Source organism: Ornithorhynchus anatinus, chromosome 14 (genome assembly GCF_004115215.2).
Source record: "Ornithorhynchus anatinus isolate Pmale09 chromosome 14, mOrnAna1.pri.v4, whole genome shotgun sequence".
NCBI classification, from domain to species: domain Eukaryota; kingdom Metazoa; phylum Chordata; class Mammalia; order Monotremata; family Ornithorhynchidae; genus Ornithorhynchus; species Ornithorhynchus anatinus.
In genome coordinates, this window is record NC_041741.1 from 40,294,332 (window position 1) to 40,310,431 (window position 16,100).

Genomic DNA, 16,100 nt, shown 5'->3' on the forward strand with positions numbered 1-16,100 from the left:
AACAACAAAAAACTTTGACTCCTTACAATAAATATCAAATGGCTGCATTTCTGATTATTACTGAGAGTTTTGAAGTATATTTGTTAGCATATCGAGACCTTATGCACTTATTTTATGCCCCGCTCAGCACGTACATGTACATGTTCAGTTGTGCATTCATTTATTTATTCTGATTACTTTGTAAATATCTAAAAGTCTGTCTGACCTGTTTAGAGTATAAATTCCTTTTGGGTAGGGAATGTGGCACGTCTTTACTTTTGTACTTTCCAAACTCTTAGTACAGTGCATTGTACCCAGTGGATATTTGATAAATGCTATTACTTCTTCTCCTACTAATTTTCTTTTATTTTGGAATTTTTAGGCAATGCTATGGGCTATATTCGAATGATCAGATCTGGTGGACTTCATTGTAGCAGTAATGCCATCAGGTATGGATACACATATTTTTTCTTTCTACTTAGAACTTAATTGTGCCATCTTTCTTAAAAATCTAAAGTCTCTTAAAAATTCTTTCAGTGTGAGTCATTTTAGAGTTAAGTTGGTAAATTCTATATTTTCTAGGCATATTAGTTTCCACATTTGGGGATGGAATTTAGGATAAAATGGGAAAAATAATTCCAATAGCTTTTTCAGTATTTATTTTAGTAAAAAACAGAGTAATATTTTTACTATTTAGGGTCTCAACTGAGTATACAAATAATATGCCCTAAAGGAATAAACATTTGATTTGTGAATCAAAACACTGGAATTTTGAACATAAGCTAAATTCCAAGTTCCTTTGTGAGAAAAGGAGAGTTTTTCTTTTCTAGATCTAAGCTAAAGTGTATGTTTATTACCAAGCCATACAATAACAAAATCACAACTGAATGACTACACAGATTTGTTCCTGATCTCGAAGATATTGTGAATTTTGAAGAACTAGTAAAAGAAGAAGGGCTCTCAGAAGAAACGTTAACAGCGGCACGGTAATCTAATATTGTTTCATAAAGAGACCAAAAGTGTCTACGTTTTAATTAGTTAAAGCCACAGAGGAGTACCCAAGTTTAATTTTTGAAAGTCCGATGAAATTCAGATTAGAAGTAGGATTTCTCCATATTCCCCGGAGTTATAATTGGAACCCAAAAAGCCTGCCACCCCTAAAACTCAGTTTCTCCTCCTTTTTTCTTCTTCATCTCGTTAATATTATTATTCAATTGTATTTGAGCGTGTACTGCATGCAAAGCACTGTACCAAGCACTTGGGAGAGTACAATATAACAAACAGACATATTCCCTACCCACATTATTATTAACAGTAATAATAGTAATAATAATATCGGTTAAGTGTGTACTTTGTTCCCAGCACTGGCAAGTAGAAGCAGCGTGGCCTCATGGATACACTACAGGCTTGGGAGTCCAGAGGACTTGAGTTCTAATCCCAGCTCTGCCGCTTCTCTGTGTGTGACCTTGGGTAAGTCACTTCACTTCTCTGTGCCTCAGTTACCTCATCTGTAATATGGGGATTAAGACTATGAGCCCCATGGGGGACCTGGACTGTGTCCAACTCGATTAGTTTGTATCTACCAGCACTTTATTACACTGCCCGGCACTTAGTAAGTGCTTAACAAAGATCATAAAAAAGCACTGTACTAAGCACTGGGGTCGATACAAGACAGGTTGGACACAGTCCGTATTCCACATTGGGCTCATAGTCTAAGTGGGAGGGAGAATGGTTATTGAACTCCCATTTTAAAGATGAGGAAAATGAGGCACAGAGAAGTTAAATGACTTTCCCAGGGTCACACAGCAGGCAAGTGGCAGAGGACAATTAAAACCCAGGTCCTCTGACTTTCAGGCTCCTTCTACCAGCCCACACTGCCTCCCGGGTTCTTTTTATCTATTCTCTCCGTAACTGGAATGAAAGTTTCATTGATTTTAGTCTCCACTCTAGAAAATAAGGTGAAGGGTCCATTCAATCTACTGAAAATTGGAGTTACACAGATGAATCTTTTGACATTTGTACTTTTTTAATTTGTTAGTTTTTTTATTAGTTCTGGAGTTTCCCACCCATCTAACTTCCTGATTGCTATTCACAACCCAAGTGGTCAAGCGTGAGAGAGAGTTATACTCATTTTCTCTCAGTGAGCTAATCCTGCTGTCCTGTAAACTGATTGTCGTTGGTCTTCCCTCCCTGTCCCCTTTCACGGTCTGATATTTTGAGGGGTGCAGCGCTAGCCGATTTCCGCGGGGAGGGACTGAGTACATGCTTGCGCTATAACTCCATATCTTCTGCCTTTGCTGTTCTTTCTGTAGGCAGTTGGATTCAGTCCTCAGTGACCACACACGGAATTCTGCAGAAGGCACAGAGTACTTCAAAATGCTCGTGGATGTTTTTGCTCCTGAATTCCGCAGTTCAAAAAACATACATCTCCGCAATTTCCACATCATTGTTCCTCCCTTGGTTAGTACTTACTACTCTCAGCCCGTCAGTCGTATTTATTGAGCGCTTACTGTGTGCGGAGCCCCGAGTGCTCTATAAGGGCTCTCTCTCTAATTCCTTCAACATCAGTTGCGTTGAACTGGTGACTCAAGCCAAGTAGTCATTCATTCAGTCATATTTATTGAGCGCTTACTGTGTGCACAGCACTGTACTAAGCGCTTGGAAAGTACTTTTCAGCAAAAATAGAGACAATCCCTGCCCAACACCTGGCTCACAGTGAAGTAGTTGATGCAGGAACTATGTTAAACATATTCTGGTAAGAGCACTCGCTCTCTGAAAACTGTCCAGTTTCCCTGTTAAACTTGCCGATCCAGTCAACCATTGAGCAAGAGCTAGATTCGTTCCTTCTGTGTTCATTAATACGAGCTACATTCATAGTCTGAGTTGAACTGCACAACTTCCTTGGCTTCGTTTCCTGGACTGCTCCATAGACTCTATTTGAAGTGCTTCATCTCGACTAATGTTAACTTTCACAACCTGAGGAGGTTCCTACCACAAACCCAGGAGACTTGAGTTTCGTGAGCTGTGCTGTTCAGTAATATTTCCTGGATAGTCCAGGATAAATGTTAATGTTTTATATCTTTTTATTATGTACCTTCACTGGTACTTCAAACCTTGAGTTAAGATTGAAAACCAGGGAGCGGAAGATGAAACTGAAGTAATAATCGTATTTAATAAGTGTTCATGGAATTCATAGACTGGCTATGAGTGCTCCCCGAGAAGCCTCTTGGGATTACCCACAGGCGTTCAGGACTTTCCCACAGGCTACCCTCTCCTCCCCCCAACTTTCCCATACCCTCCCATTCCTTAGGTGGCTTCTCCCCATCTCATTTCCCACCCCTTACCCTCTATTTAACTTTTCTTGCTAGGGCACCAGGTGAGGAAAAGCAGATCCTTCAAAGAAGTTGCCCATTAGCTTAGAAGATGGAGTTAGATGGTCCTAAGACCGAGACTGCAGATTTGGGAATTTTCCAGTGTTCTCCTCCATTGGCATGGATGACAAGCTCTTGTTTTGTCTTTTTAATTGAAGGGGCGTTACCTTTGTAAATTATGAACTCAATTATGTGGAGTTATTTTCCTCCTAAAGCGGTAGTATCCTTCTAAAATAATCTAAAAAATCTCAGGAACATAGGCAGTGCTGGAGCCCCGCAGTAGAGAGCTGCAGCGGGTAGGTAGCATTTTGGGGAATCTCTGTGGGGAAAGCCTAGGTACTTTTAAAGATTCAAATCACTGTGCAAATCTAAAATGATTCTTTTTGAAGCCGTGGTTATTTTCTCAATTAAGTTGTTTGTTGCCTCTCTCCTCATGGACTCATTTCATTTCAGACCCTCAACTTTGTAGAGCATTCCATTAGCTGCAAGGAGAAATTGAATAAAAAGAATAAACTCGGGGCTGCTTTTACTGACGATGGCTTTGCCATGGGTAAGCTAGATGTAATTGTTTTTTTCATTAGATTCAGTATGTGGTGTAATGGATTCTAGGAGATGTTTGAAACTGGAGCTGTTCATTCTCCACTTTCATGAACCACATTTACTGTTGCATTACCCCTGATGACTGATTACGGATGCATCGTTTACATAAAATGTGTAGGCTTTTCCAGCCATCCTTTTTATTTTGGATCAGCCTTTGCAGTCTCTTGGTTTTATATGTGCACCATGTTTTCAGTGAAATATATTCATATTTAGCCGAGTTACATATTTAGCTGAGTCTTTGTCAGGATATCTGGAGCCCCATTCCTGTCTATTGAACAATGCAGTTTTTTTGCATGTCTGCTTTGTTGCCTTAGCCAGGTGTGTCTCCAAGGAACTTCAGCCTTATATACTTTATGAAGGAATCGCATTTTAGTCCTTGGAAAGTATTTTAGACCGGTGTTGCTTCTGAGAAATGAAAGGGTGTTCTTAGATTGTCATTATAATAATAATGGTGTTTGTTAAGCACTATGTGCCAAGCACTCTTCTAAGCGCTGGAGTATTTACCAGGTAATCAGGTTGTCCCACGGGGGGGTCACAGTCTTAATCCCCATTTTACATATGAGGTAACAGGCACAGAGAAGTTAAATGACTTGCCCAAAGTCACACAGCTGACAAGTGGCAGAGTTGGGATTAGAACCCATGACCTCTGACTCCCAATCCCGGGCTCTTTCTTTCCACTAAGCCACGCTGCTTCTCGTGGCTTAGCAGAGTAGCAAAATGGAATGAACGTAAAAACATTCCTACTAAAAGGCCTAGAGCAGTAGTGTGAAGTACATGCATATAGGGGAACTACATCCCAGATTTCACTATTATTTAACTTTGGTAAATGTATTGTTAATGGCTACAGGTGTGGCTTATATTCTAAAGCTTTTGGATCAGTACCAGGAGTTTGACTCGCTTCACTGGTTCCAGTCTGTTCGAGAGAAGTACATGAAAGAGATCAGGGCAGTAGCTAAACAGCAGAACGTGCAATCAACCAGTCAAGATGAGAAATTACTGCAGACTATGAACCTAACCCAGAAGAGACTGGACGTCTATTTACAGGTATAGTGTCAATCACCAGCTCCTAACTGACCTTGTTGAAGTCCCACCACACCTCCTGATTTTTGAGAGAGCACTGATTCTTGCAGGGCATCTGAAAAACTCAAGTACTATTCACTCAGTGAGCAGAGTGGCATGAAAAAACCCAGTTTGAAGAGCAGATGGTACTTGCAGACCATCAGTCCTGTGTCTTGTGAGAGATTTAATTGGAGAAGGCAATAGTATTTATGGGCATGATTTTAAAATGTTTCCTTATGAAGTTCTGTGGGCTAAATTTGTAGGGTGCTAAAATGAATTCTCTCAAGTTTTATGCCAGCCTGCTTTTCAGAGTTCATAAAGAAAGTGAGGCATTTGTATACCGGGGTAGAGTGGATCATTTGATTCCATTTCTGTTTCTAATAGTTCTGTATGTATGAAAATTATGGTAATTAGAAGAAAGCTAAATGCTGTCATGCCCTTTGTAAAGACTTTATTCAGTGTCTTTTGTTTGTATCTTTTTACTTAGGAGTTTGAGCTGCTTTATTTCTCACTAAGCAGTGCAAGAATTTTCTTTAGGGCAGACAAAACTGCAGCAGAAGAAAATCAGGAAAAGAAAGAAAAAGAAGGTTAGTAAATAATTATTGTGCTATTTCTGAAGCACTTACTATGTGCCAGCCACTGTACTAACAGCTGGGGTAGATAAAAGCAAATTGGGTTGGACACAGTCCCTGTCCCACATGGGACTCACAGTCTTAATCTGCCTTTTAAAGATAAGGCAACTGAGGCCCAGAGAAGTGAAATAACTTGCGCAAGGTCACCAAGTAGACAAGTAGAAGAGCTGGGATAAGAACTCAGGTCCTTCTGACTCTGGGGCCTGTGCTGTATCCATTTAGGCCACACTACTTCCCAGTACAGTAGGGAATCTTAGGCCTTGCAGAAAATAGTCAAGGACGTCATGCTTCCGTGAAGCTGGCTGGGTTCGGTTTATTTTAGAGAGATGTCTGGGCTACCACCAAGTTACGTTTATGGTTTTTGTAGATGCCTATTGCTGTAGTTCAACCCAGATCCATTTCCATTATCCCTTGATTATTTTAAGTAAATGAATTGGAATCTATAGAAAAGTAAGACCGGATAACCCAAGCTAAGTATGTTTCTGGCCCAGTGAAACAGTGATAACTTTCTTCTGCATGTTTTTTTCCTTTTATATACACTTAGTTAAAAATAGGCAGGTCTGATTCTCAGATTGGGTAGAAAAAGTGGCTCAAACGTGTGGGCCCAATTTGATTTGGATACAGTTGCAATGTCTTGGATGTGGTTAATGAAATGTGCAGCATATGAAATGTACAATTAAGCATACTTAACGAGGTTGGATTAATAAGCAAGCGGTAGACACATGAAATATATTTACTAAAATGATGGGAAGTGCTTAGCACTGGGAAACCTAACAGATCTTTCCATAGTGCAATTGTCGTCAATTAGGAATAGATGATGGTATTGTTGGAGTCACAATTGTGTGACTGGTAACCATGCATTTGAAGATGTTTTTGCTCAGCTTTTACACTCATGCCAAATTTTTTTTCAGCTCAGTTCAGTCAGGATAATGCAGGGCCAGTTAAGTTGGTGGGTTATGGGAGTGAGACCCAGTTGGGTTATTCACCCACTAAAATGGCAGCTTAATTAATGATCCTCTTTGTCTGAAGATCAGTCAAGCACTCATATTTACCAAGTGCAGGTGAGTGCAATATATCAGAGTTGGTAAGACCCAGAGTTTACAGTCTAGAGGGAAAGACGGACATTAAAATGCCGACACATACGTAATTCTGTAGATCAGGTGAATATCTGTTGCTTAAAGGGTACAAATCGAAGTGCAAGAGCGAGGCAGGAGATAGTAGAAAATGAGGGTGTATTGGTAGGGGCCCTTGGCGATGTGATTTTCATAGGGCTCTGAAAGATGGGGAGGTTGATGGTCTGTCGGATGTAAAGGAGGGAGTTCCAGACCAGAGGCAGAACGGCGGCGATGAGGTAGTTGAGATCCGAGGAGCGAAGTGAGCACGTCGGCTTGGAGTAGGAAATCGGCAAGGTAAGATAAGAGGGGGCAAGGTGTTTGAGTGTTTTAAAGCCAGTGGTAGGAGTTTGATGCGGAGGTAAATGGACTACCAGGGGAGCGTCTTGAGGAGTGGGGAGATAAAACCTGAACTTGCTTTAGAAAACCTGTCAAGGCAGCAGAGTGAAGTAAGGACTGGAGTGGGGAGAGGCACAAGGCAAGGAGGTCAGCAGAGAGGCCGATGGCAATAGTCAGGGTGAAAAGAGGATAAATGCTTGGATCAGCATTGTAGTAATTTGGATGGAGAGGAAACGGCAGGTTCTAGCGATGCTGAAAGGGTAAAACCGACAGGATGTGGTGACAGATTGAATTCACGCTTGTCATACAGTCGCATCCTTTTCTGTAAAGACAGTATAGGGCAAGCTTTGTCCCTTGGGATATTTAGGCCTCTGGTGTTTGCACTTGCTGTAAATGTATTTAATATTTATTTAAATTTTTTCGTACTTTTGTACCTCTAGAAGAAACAAAAACCAGCAATGGAGACCTATGCAACAGCTCTTCTCCCACCGATCCTGTTGTGAAATGATGCTGGAGGACCGCACTGCTCATCTGAATCAGTATTACGATTTTCGTCCTGTTTCCGCTACCTTAGGGGTTAAACATCTCTTAATACCCTGACGGACTGAAAAATCTTCAGACACTCCTCAACCTTACAACCCCTCTTCTAGGCAGTGCTTTAAAATGTGATCATTTGTCATCTACAGCCTCTAAAGTCTCTGCTTTGGGAAGATCCAGAACAGATTTTTTGAAATCCGCTCTGGCATTCAGCTTACGCAACAATGTGCTAAGAAGCAGTTATTAATTAAATACGTTGCAGAAGAGCAAATCGGAATTTCTTGTCTGTCAGAATTAGACACCAGCTCCTTCTGCACCGTACAGATTGGTTTTTACAAACCTTTATTCCACAGTGAACAGGACATCATTTTGATGTTTTGAACAGCCTTGGCACAGTTGAGAACAAGTATTGTTAAATCCAGGAATACGGTTATATTTGGAGCCAGAAATCCCTGCAGCATAAACAGTTCTGTAAAGAGAGTCCAGTCTATATATTTTAAGGATGGAGGCCTAGCTGATAAGTGCATTTGCATTGGGGGTCTACTGATCGCTAGCCACGGTTTAAGTTGATTGAGTCACAGAGAATGGTGATAAAGAGTAACAAAGAAGTCTCGAGTCCTTTCTGGAGTCCATCTCACCACATGCCACTCTGGGAGGAACGAGGAAGTTGAAGCCCTAGTCACTGCATTAAATGTGTCGAGGAACTTTAGAATCAAGCCTCAGCATCTTCTTTGAAGCTCACGTTGGATTGAGGACAGTGAGATGTGTGCCACATTGTCAAGCAAGCTTGCCCTTCCATATCCACCCAGATGGTGTCTGGCTACCCGGAATTTCAACAGAGGACTGCGCCCAGGTCAGAGCCTTTCTTGGCACACAAGCTGGGGACTTGGTTTTACATAGTTCTCCTGCAGGCTTGAAAAAGTGACCACTGTGATGATGTGAAAACCTCCTATAGGTTTTACAGATGATGAAGGTTGTGAGTAGTGATCCAGCAGGCGGCCCGCGAGTAACAAAATGGCTCATTTGGGGCTGGAGTCACTTGGCAATGGTTGCTGCCTTCGGACTGAAAAATGTCCCAGTTAAACGTGGCGTTCGGTGACCAGTTTTTCCATTCTTTGTGCCGTCTTATCCTCAGGGCAGACTTCAAAACCACCCAGCGTCCAGCTGGCCCTGAATTTTCCTCTTGGCTCCATTCAGTGTAACTTTCCTGCCTCAAGCTAAGCCAGGTTCTCTTATAACCCAAAGGATTCAGAATATAGACGGTTGGCTCTGCTTTTTCGGGAACATAATCCACAGAATCCTAGAGGGGAATCATTTAATCACTCACTTGTAAGTTACACTAGTTGCATATAGGGCCCTTAAATATGCTGCATAATTTTTAATTTATGTTTCTGAAAGTTTTTGTAATGGTAATTTTTTTTAAATTTTGCATTTTAGTCATTCAGTCGCCACCATCTTTCACTAACAGCAGATGTTTTGGGAGAAGAGAAATTGAGTCAGTCAGATAACCCCCTCCCTTTCATTGACCCTCAAAGCATATTAATTTCTGGCCTCAGCAAGACTAAGCTTCTGCCTTTGCCTCCAAATCTTTGCACACTCCGGTGATTAAGAAGGAATTCTTCTGACCTTGGCATTACTGTGTGCTCTGTCTGGGCAACCATATCTGCTCAACCTGTCCTGTGCTAACGATATCAGCAGGTTTTGGATGAAATCCATTAATTTTACAGTGTTTAGTTCTAAAGTCGCTGGTCTGAGTATGACCACGCACCAAGTGACACTATATGCATCTGTACAAGGATGGTTTTTCTTGGAAACAAATTAGTGTTAAGTACTGATATCTTTTCTTAGCATACTGTAATTTAATGATGAACATCAGCATTCATCTTAAAAATCAATGATTTAACTATTCAAATTCTCAGGAATTAAGGACCAAACATAATGTGTATTCTAACTCCATTTTTCAAAAAGAAGGGATTTTGTTACCTCAGTTGTATTTCTCCCCACTTATATGCAAGCAGAATGCATGATGTACGTTAAAACATGTCAATAAATAATTTCAAGAACTTCCTTTACCTTGGTTCTTATGTTCAAAAGTAATTGTCCTACAAGAATATGTTTCAGTATTTTAGTAGAGCAAACTGTCCTTACTGCCACTAAACACCCAATTTTGCTCTCTTCATAGCCTGCTAGTTGCACATACGAAGAAAATTGTCTCTATTTTTGATAGCCAAACCCAGGGAAATAATTAGTTTGCATTTTTTTGCATATTTTAATAGAGGAGTGCTCAACTTTAGGAGAGAGAAAATGAGAAGGCTTTGCATAGTAGTGAATCTATTCCTGGTAATCCAATATAATATATATAAATAAGATCCTAGTTCTTTTTTAAGTGGTTAATGAGGGGTGTTAGAGAAGTAATAAGGTAAAAACCCTAATTTGTGTGGTGCCTACACAAAGTCCAGATTATTTGGTCATCAGTATGTTGTGTTTTTTTTTACTGGGGAATTGGGTACCTGTTGACTGGAGAAAGGTTTTTTAAAAGCTTAAGTTTTAATAACATTGACTTCTCATGCATGGCTCTTCTGGCTACTTCATATTGCCACACAAAAATAGAATTTCCTTCCAGTAAAGAAGAGAGGGGACTGAAGGCTTAAGATCTGATGGTGTTACTCCTTTGGCACCTTTGATCTCTACAGTGTTTACCGCATGGAGCTAGCACCCGTGAGGAACTCTTGGAAGATTCCGATGAAAAATCTGCAGAGTAAGTGGACCCGTGGAATTCCTGTGCACTGAATTGAAGAGCTTAATGACAATGGCTGTATAGTTAGGACTTACTCTATACAAAACAAGTACTGGTTGTAGAGAATGTAAAATAAAGTAACTAATGTTGGGAAAAGGCTGGGCTTCCTTTTGTTATTTTTCCCCCTTCTGTTTGCAAAATGTTTTTAATGCAAGGCAGCGGTCAGTCACTAGGATTTAAGGCGCAGAAACCTTTAGAGAACACCTATGTGCCTAAAACAAACCGACTTGGCAGTTTTGAGTTAAAGCCAGGGCGATACGTAGTCATCGCGAGTGGAACAGAAAGCAGACCACCTTACGATCTGAACAACGTGTGCTAACCAAATGTTTTGGACAGAAGGCTTGGGAATAGTCACACTGGTAATTTTACCAAGGCTCTTCCTCCCACAGCAGGGCAAAGTGGGTGAAAATATGAACAAAGCACTGAAAATGTACTTTTCCAGAACATTAAGAGCTCCAGTAATGTAGGTAGTTCTCTGTAATAACTGCTAATCCTCATGGGCCGTGGGCAGTTTAAATGCTGGGCTCAGCTGGGTGGCTGGTGGTAGAAAATAGAGTCCTTTGTACTTAACTGGAAGCTGGCATTTTACAAGGACATGGGAGGGGGAACGCAATGAAAACGAATTTGCAACTGAAGAGGCCACTGGGCAGGGCTGGCTTCTGTTCCTGGAACAGCTACTAACGGGCAGGTCTCAGCGCCGCACGGACCGCTCCCCGCGCCGGCCAGATTCCAGTTTGCGGTCACAGGAGTCCTGCAGGAGCCAAGCAAGGGGACTACTCCACTTCTGCCATCCCAGCCCAGCCCTTTCCAGGTTACTGACCTGTTACTAACTCCTCTGCGTTGGGGTGAAAATAGGCCTCGACGATCCCAGCCTGCCATCGGTCTTACATTCTCGCTGGCCCGTGGCTGCCGCCGAGGACGCACGCGCTTTGCTTTTCAGAAAGTTTTTATACCTTTCGGTCCCCTTTCGAGTTGGATGACAGGACCGCAGTCGGTACCTTTAAGGCGGCAGTGGGTGGATGTGGAGAAAAGGAAATAAGGAAAAGATGGATTTGGAATGGAGGCGGGGAACGGGCTGGCCCACTCTCTCCGGGTTGCTCCAAGGCATGCTGTCGTCATATCCTAGACGACCTCAATAAAATGAAGTTACAATAGCACTTACTATGTACCAAGCACTGTGCTCCTTGTCCCACCTGGGACTCACAGTGGAAGCTGGAAGGAGACGACGTACTGAATCTCCTGCATTGAGACAGATACTGATAATTTAACTGACTTGCCCGGGGCCACCCACCCAGCGGGCCACTGGCTCAGGACCCAAGTCCTGTGTCTCTCTGGCTCGTGCTTCTTCTGCTCGGGTCACGTTGCATCCCTTCCAGGAACCAGCCGGTCAAAGCGGCACTTCGGCTTCTTTTATCCTTCCTGCCTAGAGTCTCTAGAAAATAACCAGAGGAAGGAGGAAAACAAGGAGAAACAAGAGTTTTTTAATCACGTCCTAGCGCGCGTCGCTAGGCCCGTTTATTAGAAAGACATTTGTAAGTTTTTACTGTCACCATAAAACTTAAAAACGTACCAATTCGAGATCATGAGCCCCGGCTGCCTGTTTTAAGGGGGAGGTGGAGCTCTGTCAGGGATAGAGGACGTCAACCCTCGCAACAGGCCGGATGATGGGAATCAAGCTCTGAAACAACCGGTCCCTTCCCTGAGAAGGGTGGGGTGTGCTTGGCTCAGAAGAGAGACTGATGGAGCTGCAACAGCCTGGAAATTCACACCCCTGCTTACTGGAGATCCACTACCTAAACTCACACAAGACTGGTATAGATTCCTTACCTTTCCCTTAGAATTAATGATGATAAGTCATGGTATTTGTTAAGTGCTTAGTATGTGCCAAATACTGTACTAAGCGCTGGGGAAAGTAAAATACAACCCACACGACAGACATGCCCTGCCCGCAACCAGGCATGGGTCCTGTCCCACCTGGGCCTCACGTTCCCCGTGACGACCTTTTCCTCCCCTCATCTTAGTTGAAGACAAATGAATCCATCCTGACGTGTACGGTACACACGGATGTTCCTTATTGCATGATCTAGAGTAGGGAGTTGCCTAAAAACCCACAGAGAGGCACCTCGTACTGATTTCTGCGCAACTCAGATACACGCCTAGGTGTCTGAGAAGAGCGAAACTAAAAACGGACTTCTATATGGTATGTAGTCTTGTAAGAGTGATAGGCACTTAAAAGCTCATTAGGTGGTATACAAAAATAGATTATATTAATAGGAAATATTTAGTTTTGTTTTTAAATCAAATCTTTGTCAATCCAGGCTACCGCCTCCCGTACAAGGGCACTAGATCCTGGAAAGACGACTTCATTTAAAAAATAAAGCAAAGAGTGCAGTTTTTCCATCTTCATTCGGAGAGGCTATGCCATGCAAACTAGGAGAGGGCTGTACTTTGAAGCAGGTAAAAGTAAAATTTAAAATTGGGCGGGAATGTAACGGTAACCGTTTCCTGCCGTTCCCCTCGAGGCGTCGGGCGGTGACGACACGTTCCCTACATGATTGTCAGCGTTCTGGAAACCACATCAGTGTTCCGGGACATCAGCGGACCTGGGGCCGTTTGCCAGGGAAATTCTCCCGGGTTCTCGTCACACCCAGCGCAGACGGAGTTTACGCTTCTGACTCTTCCCCCTTATTTTCACTCGGGCTCCTGTCGGCGGTGTCCGTCTGGTCACTTAACAGCACAAACTTCCCGTCGTTGGTTAGCGGCATGGAGAGCATCAGTTGAGCCAGTGCTTCTGGATCCTGAAAATGACGGTATGGAGAGAATCAAGCCTAACCAAACTGACGGGATTTCAGTGCTATCTTACGGGATCGGTACGGACCCACAGACCCGAGGGTCTGAAAAAAATCGAGTTGGAACCGATGAGTTCACGGCCAGGAAGAGTTGATGAAAACTGAAAAGCAACAGAGCCGCGCCGGCCCCCAAACGAAGACCTCGGGTGCAGCTTAGTCTGGAAAAGACAGGGGAAGACAGCCATGGGCTGATTCAGAGTAAACTACCTCCAAGGCTGATGCACGCCGATTTTTGTCAGGGGCCTATTATACACATGCAGAACAATTTTTCAGTTACTGATTCTTTCGATTAAAGAATAGGAAAATGTATGTTACCTTCTGAGCCTCAATAATTTCTTTTCCCAAGCTGATGGCGTAACAAATCTGCAAAAAAAAAAAAAAAAAAAAAGGAAGTCAGTGATTCTTTAAAGGATAAAAAGCACTGCTTAAACAGACCATTTCCCAAATGACATAGGATGGGGTGAAGAAGCTTTGGGGCCTGCCTGTGCCACGGTGTCCAAGCCAGGGGTAAAGAAGAACCTAAGGAGCAGCGTGGCCAAGTGGAAAAAGCACGGGTCAGGAAGCAGAAGACCAGGCTCCTAATCCCGGCTCTCAATCAATTGATCGTATCTTTTGAGTGTTTACCGTACGCAAGGCACTGTACTGTGTGCTTGGGAGAGTACAACGCAACAATATAACTGACACATTCCCTGCCCACTGCCATTTGCCTGCTGGGTGACTTTGGACAAGTCACTTCTCTGTGCCTCAGTTTCCTCATCTATAAAATGGGGATTTGATACTTGCCCTCCCTTATTTATTTAATATCTGCATCCCCCTCTAGACTGTGAGCCTGCTGTGGGCGGGGAATGTGTCTGTTTATTATTATATTGTACTTTCCAAGTGCTTAGTACAGCACTCTGCACACAGTAAGCGCTCAGTAAATACAACTCTCTCTCCCTACCTCTCCAGGTAGGGAGCAAATGGGAACACTGACATGAAAGTGTAATAATAAATTCAAGGGGTTATGGGGCCTCCGGCTGACAGGCCACGGCCCTCCACCTATTCATATCCCTCCTAAAATCCCACCTTTTAACAGGCCTTCTCCGATTAATTTCCCAGCATCCTGTGTCATATCACCCCTCAGTGTTAACTCTGGCACTTTTGAATTTATACTTTCCTCTGCACTCATGTAGACAGAGTGTGCTCCTTTATTTAACCATTTGAGTTGTAAATATTTTTAACAATAATAATAATAATGTTGGTATTTGTTAAGCACTTACTATGTGCCAAGCACGTTCTAAGCACTGGGGTAGATACAAGGTATCTTCATACTTGTCTCCCTCATCAAGAATGTAAGCTTCTTGTGGACAAGTAATGAGTCTCTTCTTTATTCTGTAGTGCCCAAGCACCTAGCCCAGGGCCCAGCACCAAGAGGGTGCTCAATAAATGCAACTTCTCATATTACTACTAAGAGAGAATTCAGAATCCACCAATTAGGGATTTGAAAGAGGGGAAAAAAAGCCCAAGATGAGATCTGCTCTTATACTAAGCCCCACGTTATTCAGAAACTCTATTAGAAATGGAGTTGAACAGACGACTCCTCCAGACCTTTTCGCCTTCCGTGTTACTTTCAAAAATATATGTGCTCAGGGACTCTTCCCCTGGAGATTCAGGAATGCGCACCACAAAGCCAACCAATCTCTTGTTGTCTTGATGCGCAGCAAACTGGGTGACACTGGAGAGTTCAAACTAGAAAACGATATTTGAGAGAGGTTGAGTTTCACACAACCCGGCTGCAACCCAAACACCCAGCTACTCTGTACAGAGATGGACCTGCCCCTCCAAATGCCTTTTGTCCCCTGCCCTGGGCAGAAAACTTTATGAAGAATTTGAATGAAAAATACTTACGCTTGTCCTGGTAACTTGAGTCTGGGGATCTATCAATCTGAAATGAAAAACACAATGTTATAGTTTAAAGGTTATGTATATATAGACACACACACATATATACATACACACACACATACATATACCATATATATTTATACTATATTCTGTGGTATGTAGACTATACTATATTCTTATAAAAGCTTAGGACTTACAAAGTTGGTCTTATTCTGGTTCATTTTCTCATGCAATAAACTTGATCAATGGAAAATGCCCCCCAAACAGAACATTTCAAATCTATTTTCCACTTGGACACCAAATGAGCATCAAGCTGGGAAGTTTCTTTTTTTAAGGAGAATAAACCACAGGGGCCAACTTAGTAAGCTTCCAAGATCAGTTCTCTTTGTAAATCACAGCTGGGAATGTGGATGCTTCATTCTCCAGAAGTCAAACAGAGAAATCAAAGAGCCTACAGAATTTTCAAATGGATTCTAAGGAAAGTTTTATTTTTAAAGCTGAAAAATACTTCCAATCCTTTTGACACAGCTCCAAGAACTGATACCCAGAAAGAGAAATGGACCTTAATAAAAGGATCAAAGGTCTCGGGGAGGTGGAGTGGAGGAGACAAGGAGGGAGGGAGGGAGGCAAGGAGACAAGGAAGCAGGGAGGGAGAAAGGAGGGGAGACAGGGAGGGAACAAGGCTGCACCTCAGAGACTTGCTGGTGACCATCAGGTGGGACTCGGTCATGCGGAAGATGTTATGAATGGCGCGAGCCGCCAGCACCTGCCGCATTGCTTCGTAAATCACTTCGTTGGTGCTGTCCGTTTTGACAGCCATGGAGCCCAAAAACCGGACTATGAACATCTGCTGCAAAAGTGTATCTGAAAGATAAAGAACGTTCCCTAGCGCTTAGAACGGTGCTCAGCACTTAGGACGGTGCTTGGCACATAGTAAGTGT

General features: G+C 42.7%; 2 protein-coding genes across 2 annotated transcripts in view; one reads left to right on the forward strand and one right to left on the reverse strand.

The window, feature by feature from the left end:
• The window catches only part of WASHC4 (WASH complex subunit 4), a 44,899-nt gene extending 34,377 nt beyond the window's left edge, over positions 1–10,522 (forward strand). Inside the window, exons 27-33 of the mRNA XM_029079086.2 lie at positions 362–428; positions 879–965; positions 2,292–2,439; positions 3,804–3,900; positions 4,798–4,994; positions 5,497–5,596; positions 7,533–10,522. Of these exons, the coding sequence (XP_028934919.1) occupies positions 362–428; positions 879–965; positions 2,292–2,439; positions 3,804–3,900; positions 4,798–4,994; positions 5,497–5,596; positions 7,533–7,600 (764 nt within the window). The 3' untranslated portion in view covers positions 7,601–10,522. The remainder of the gene's footprint in view (positions 1–361; positions 429–878; positions 966–2,291; positions 2,440–3,803; positions 3,901–4,797; positions 4,995–5,496; positions 5,597–7,532) is intronic.
• A 1,369-nt stretch (positions 10,523–11,891) lies between these two features.
• APPL2 (adaptor protein, phosphotyrosine interacting with PH domain and leucine zipper 2) overlaps positions 11,892–16,100 on the reverse strand; it is a 50,771-nt gene continuing 46,562 nt past the window's right edge. Inside the window, exons 17-21 of the mRNA XM_007670033.4 lie at positions 15,849–16,023; positions 15,163–15,199; positions 14,863–15,003; positions 13,591–13,638; positions 11,892–13,224 (exon numbers count right to left, since the gene is read on the reverse strand). Coding sequence (XP_007668223.1) covers positions 13,090–13,224; positions 13,591–13,638; positions 14,863–15,003; positions 15,163–15,199; positions 15,849–16,023 — 536 coding nt within the window. The 3' untranslated portion in view covers positions 11,892–13,089. The remainder of the gene's footprint in view (positions 13,225–13,590; positions 13,639–14,862; positions 15,004–15,162; positions 15,200–15,848; positions 16,024–16,100) is intronic.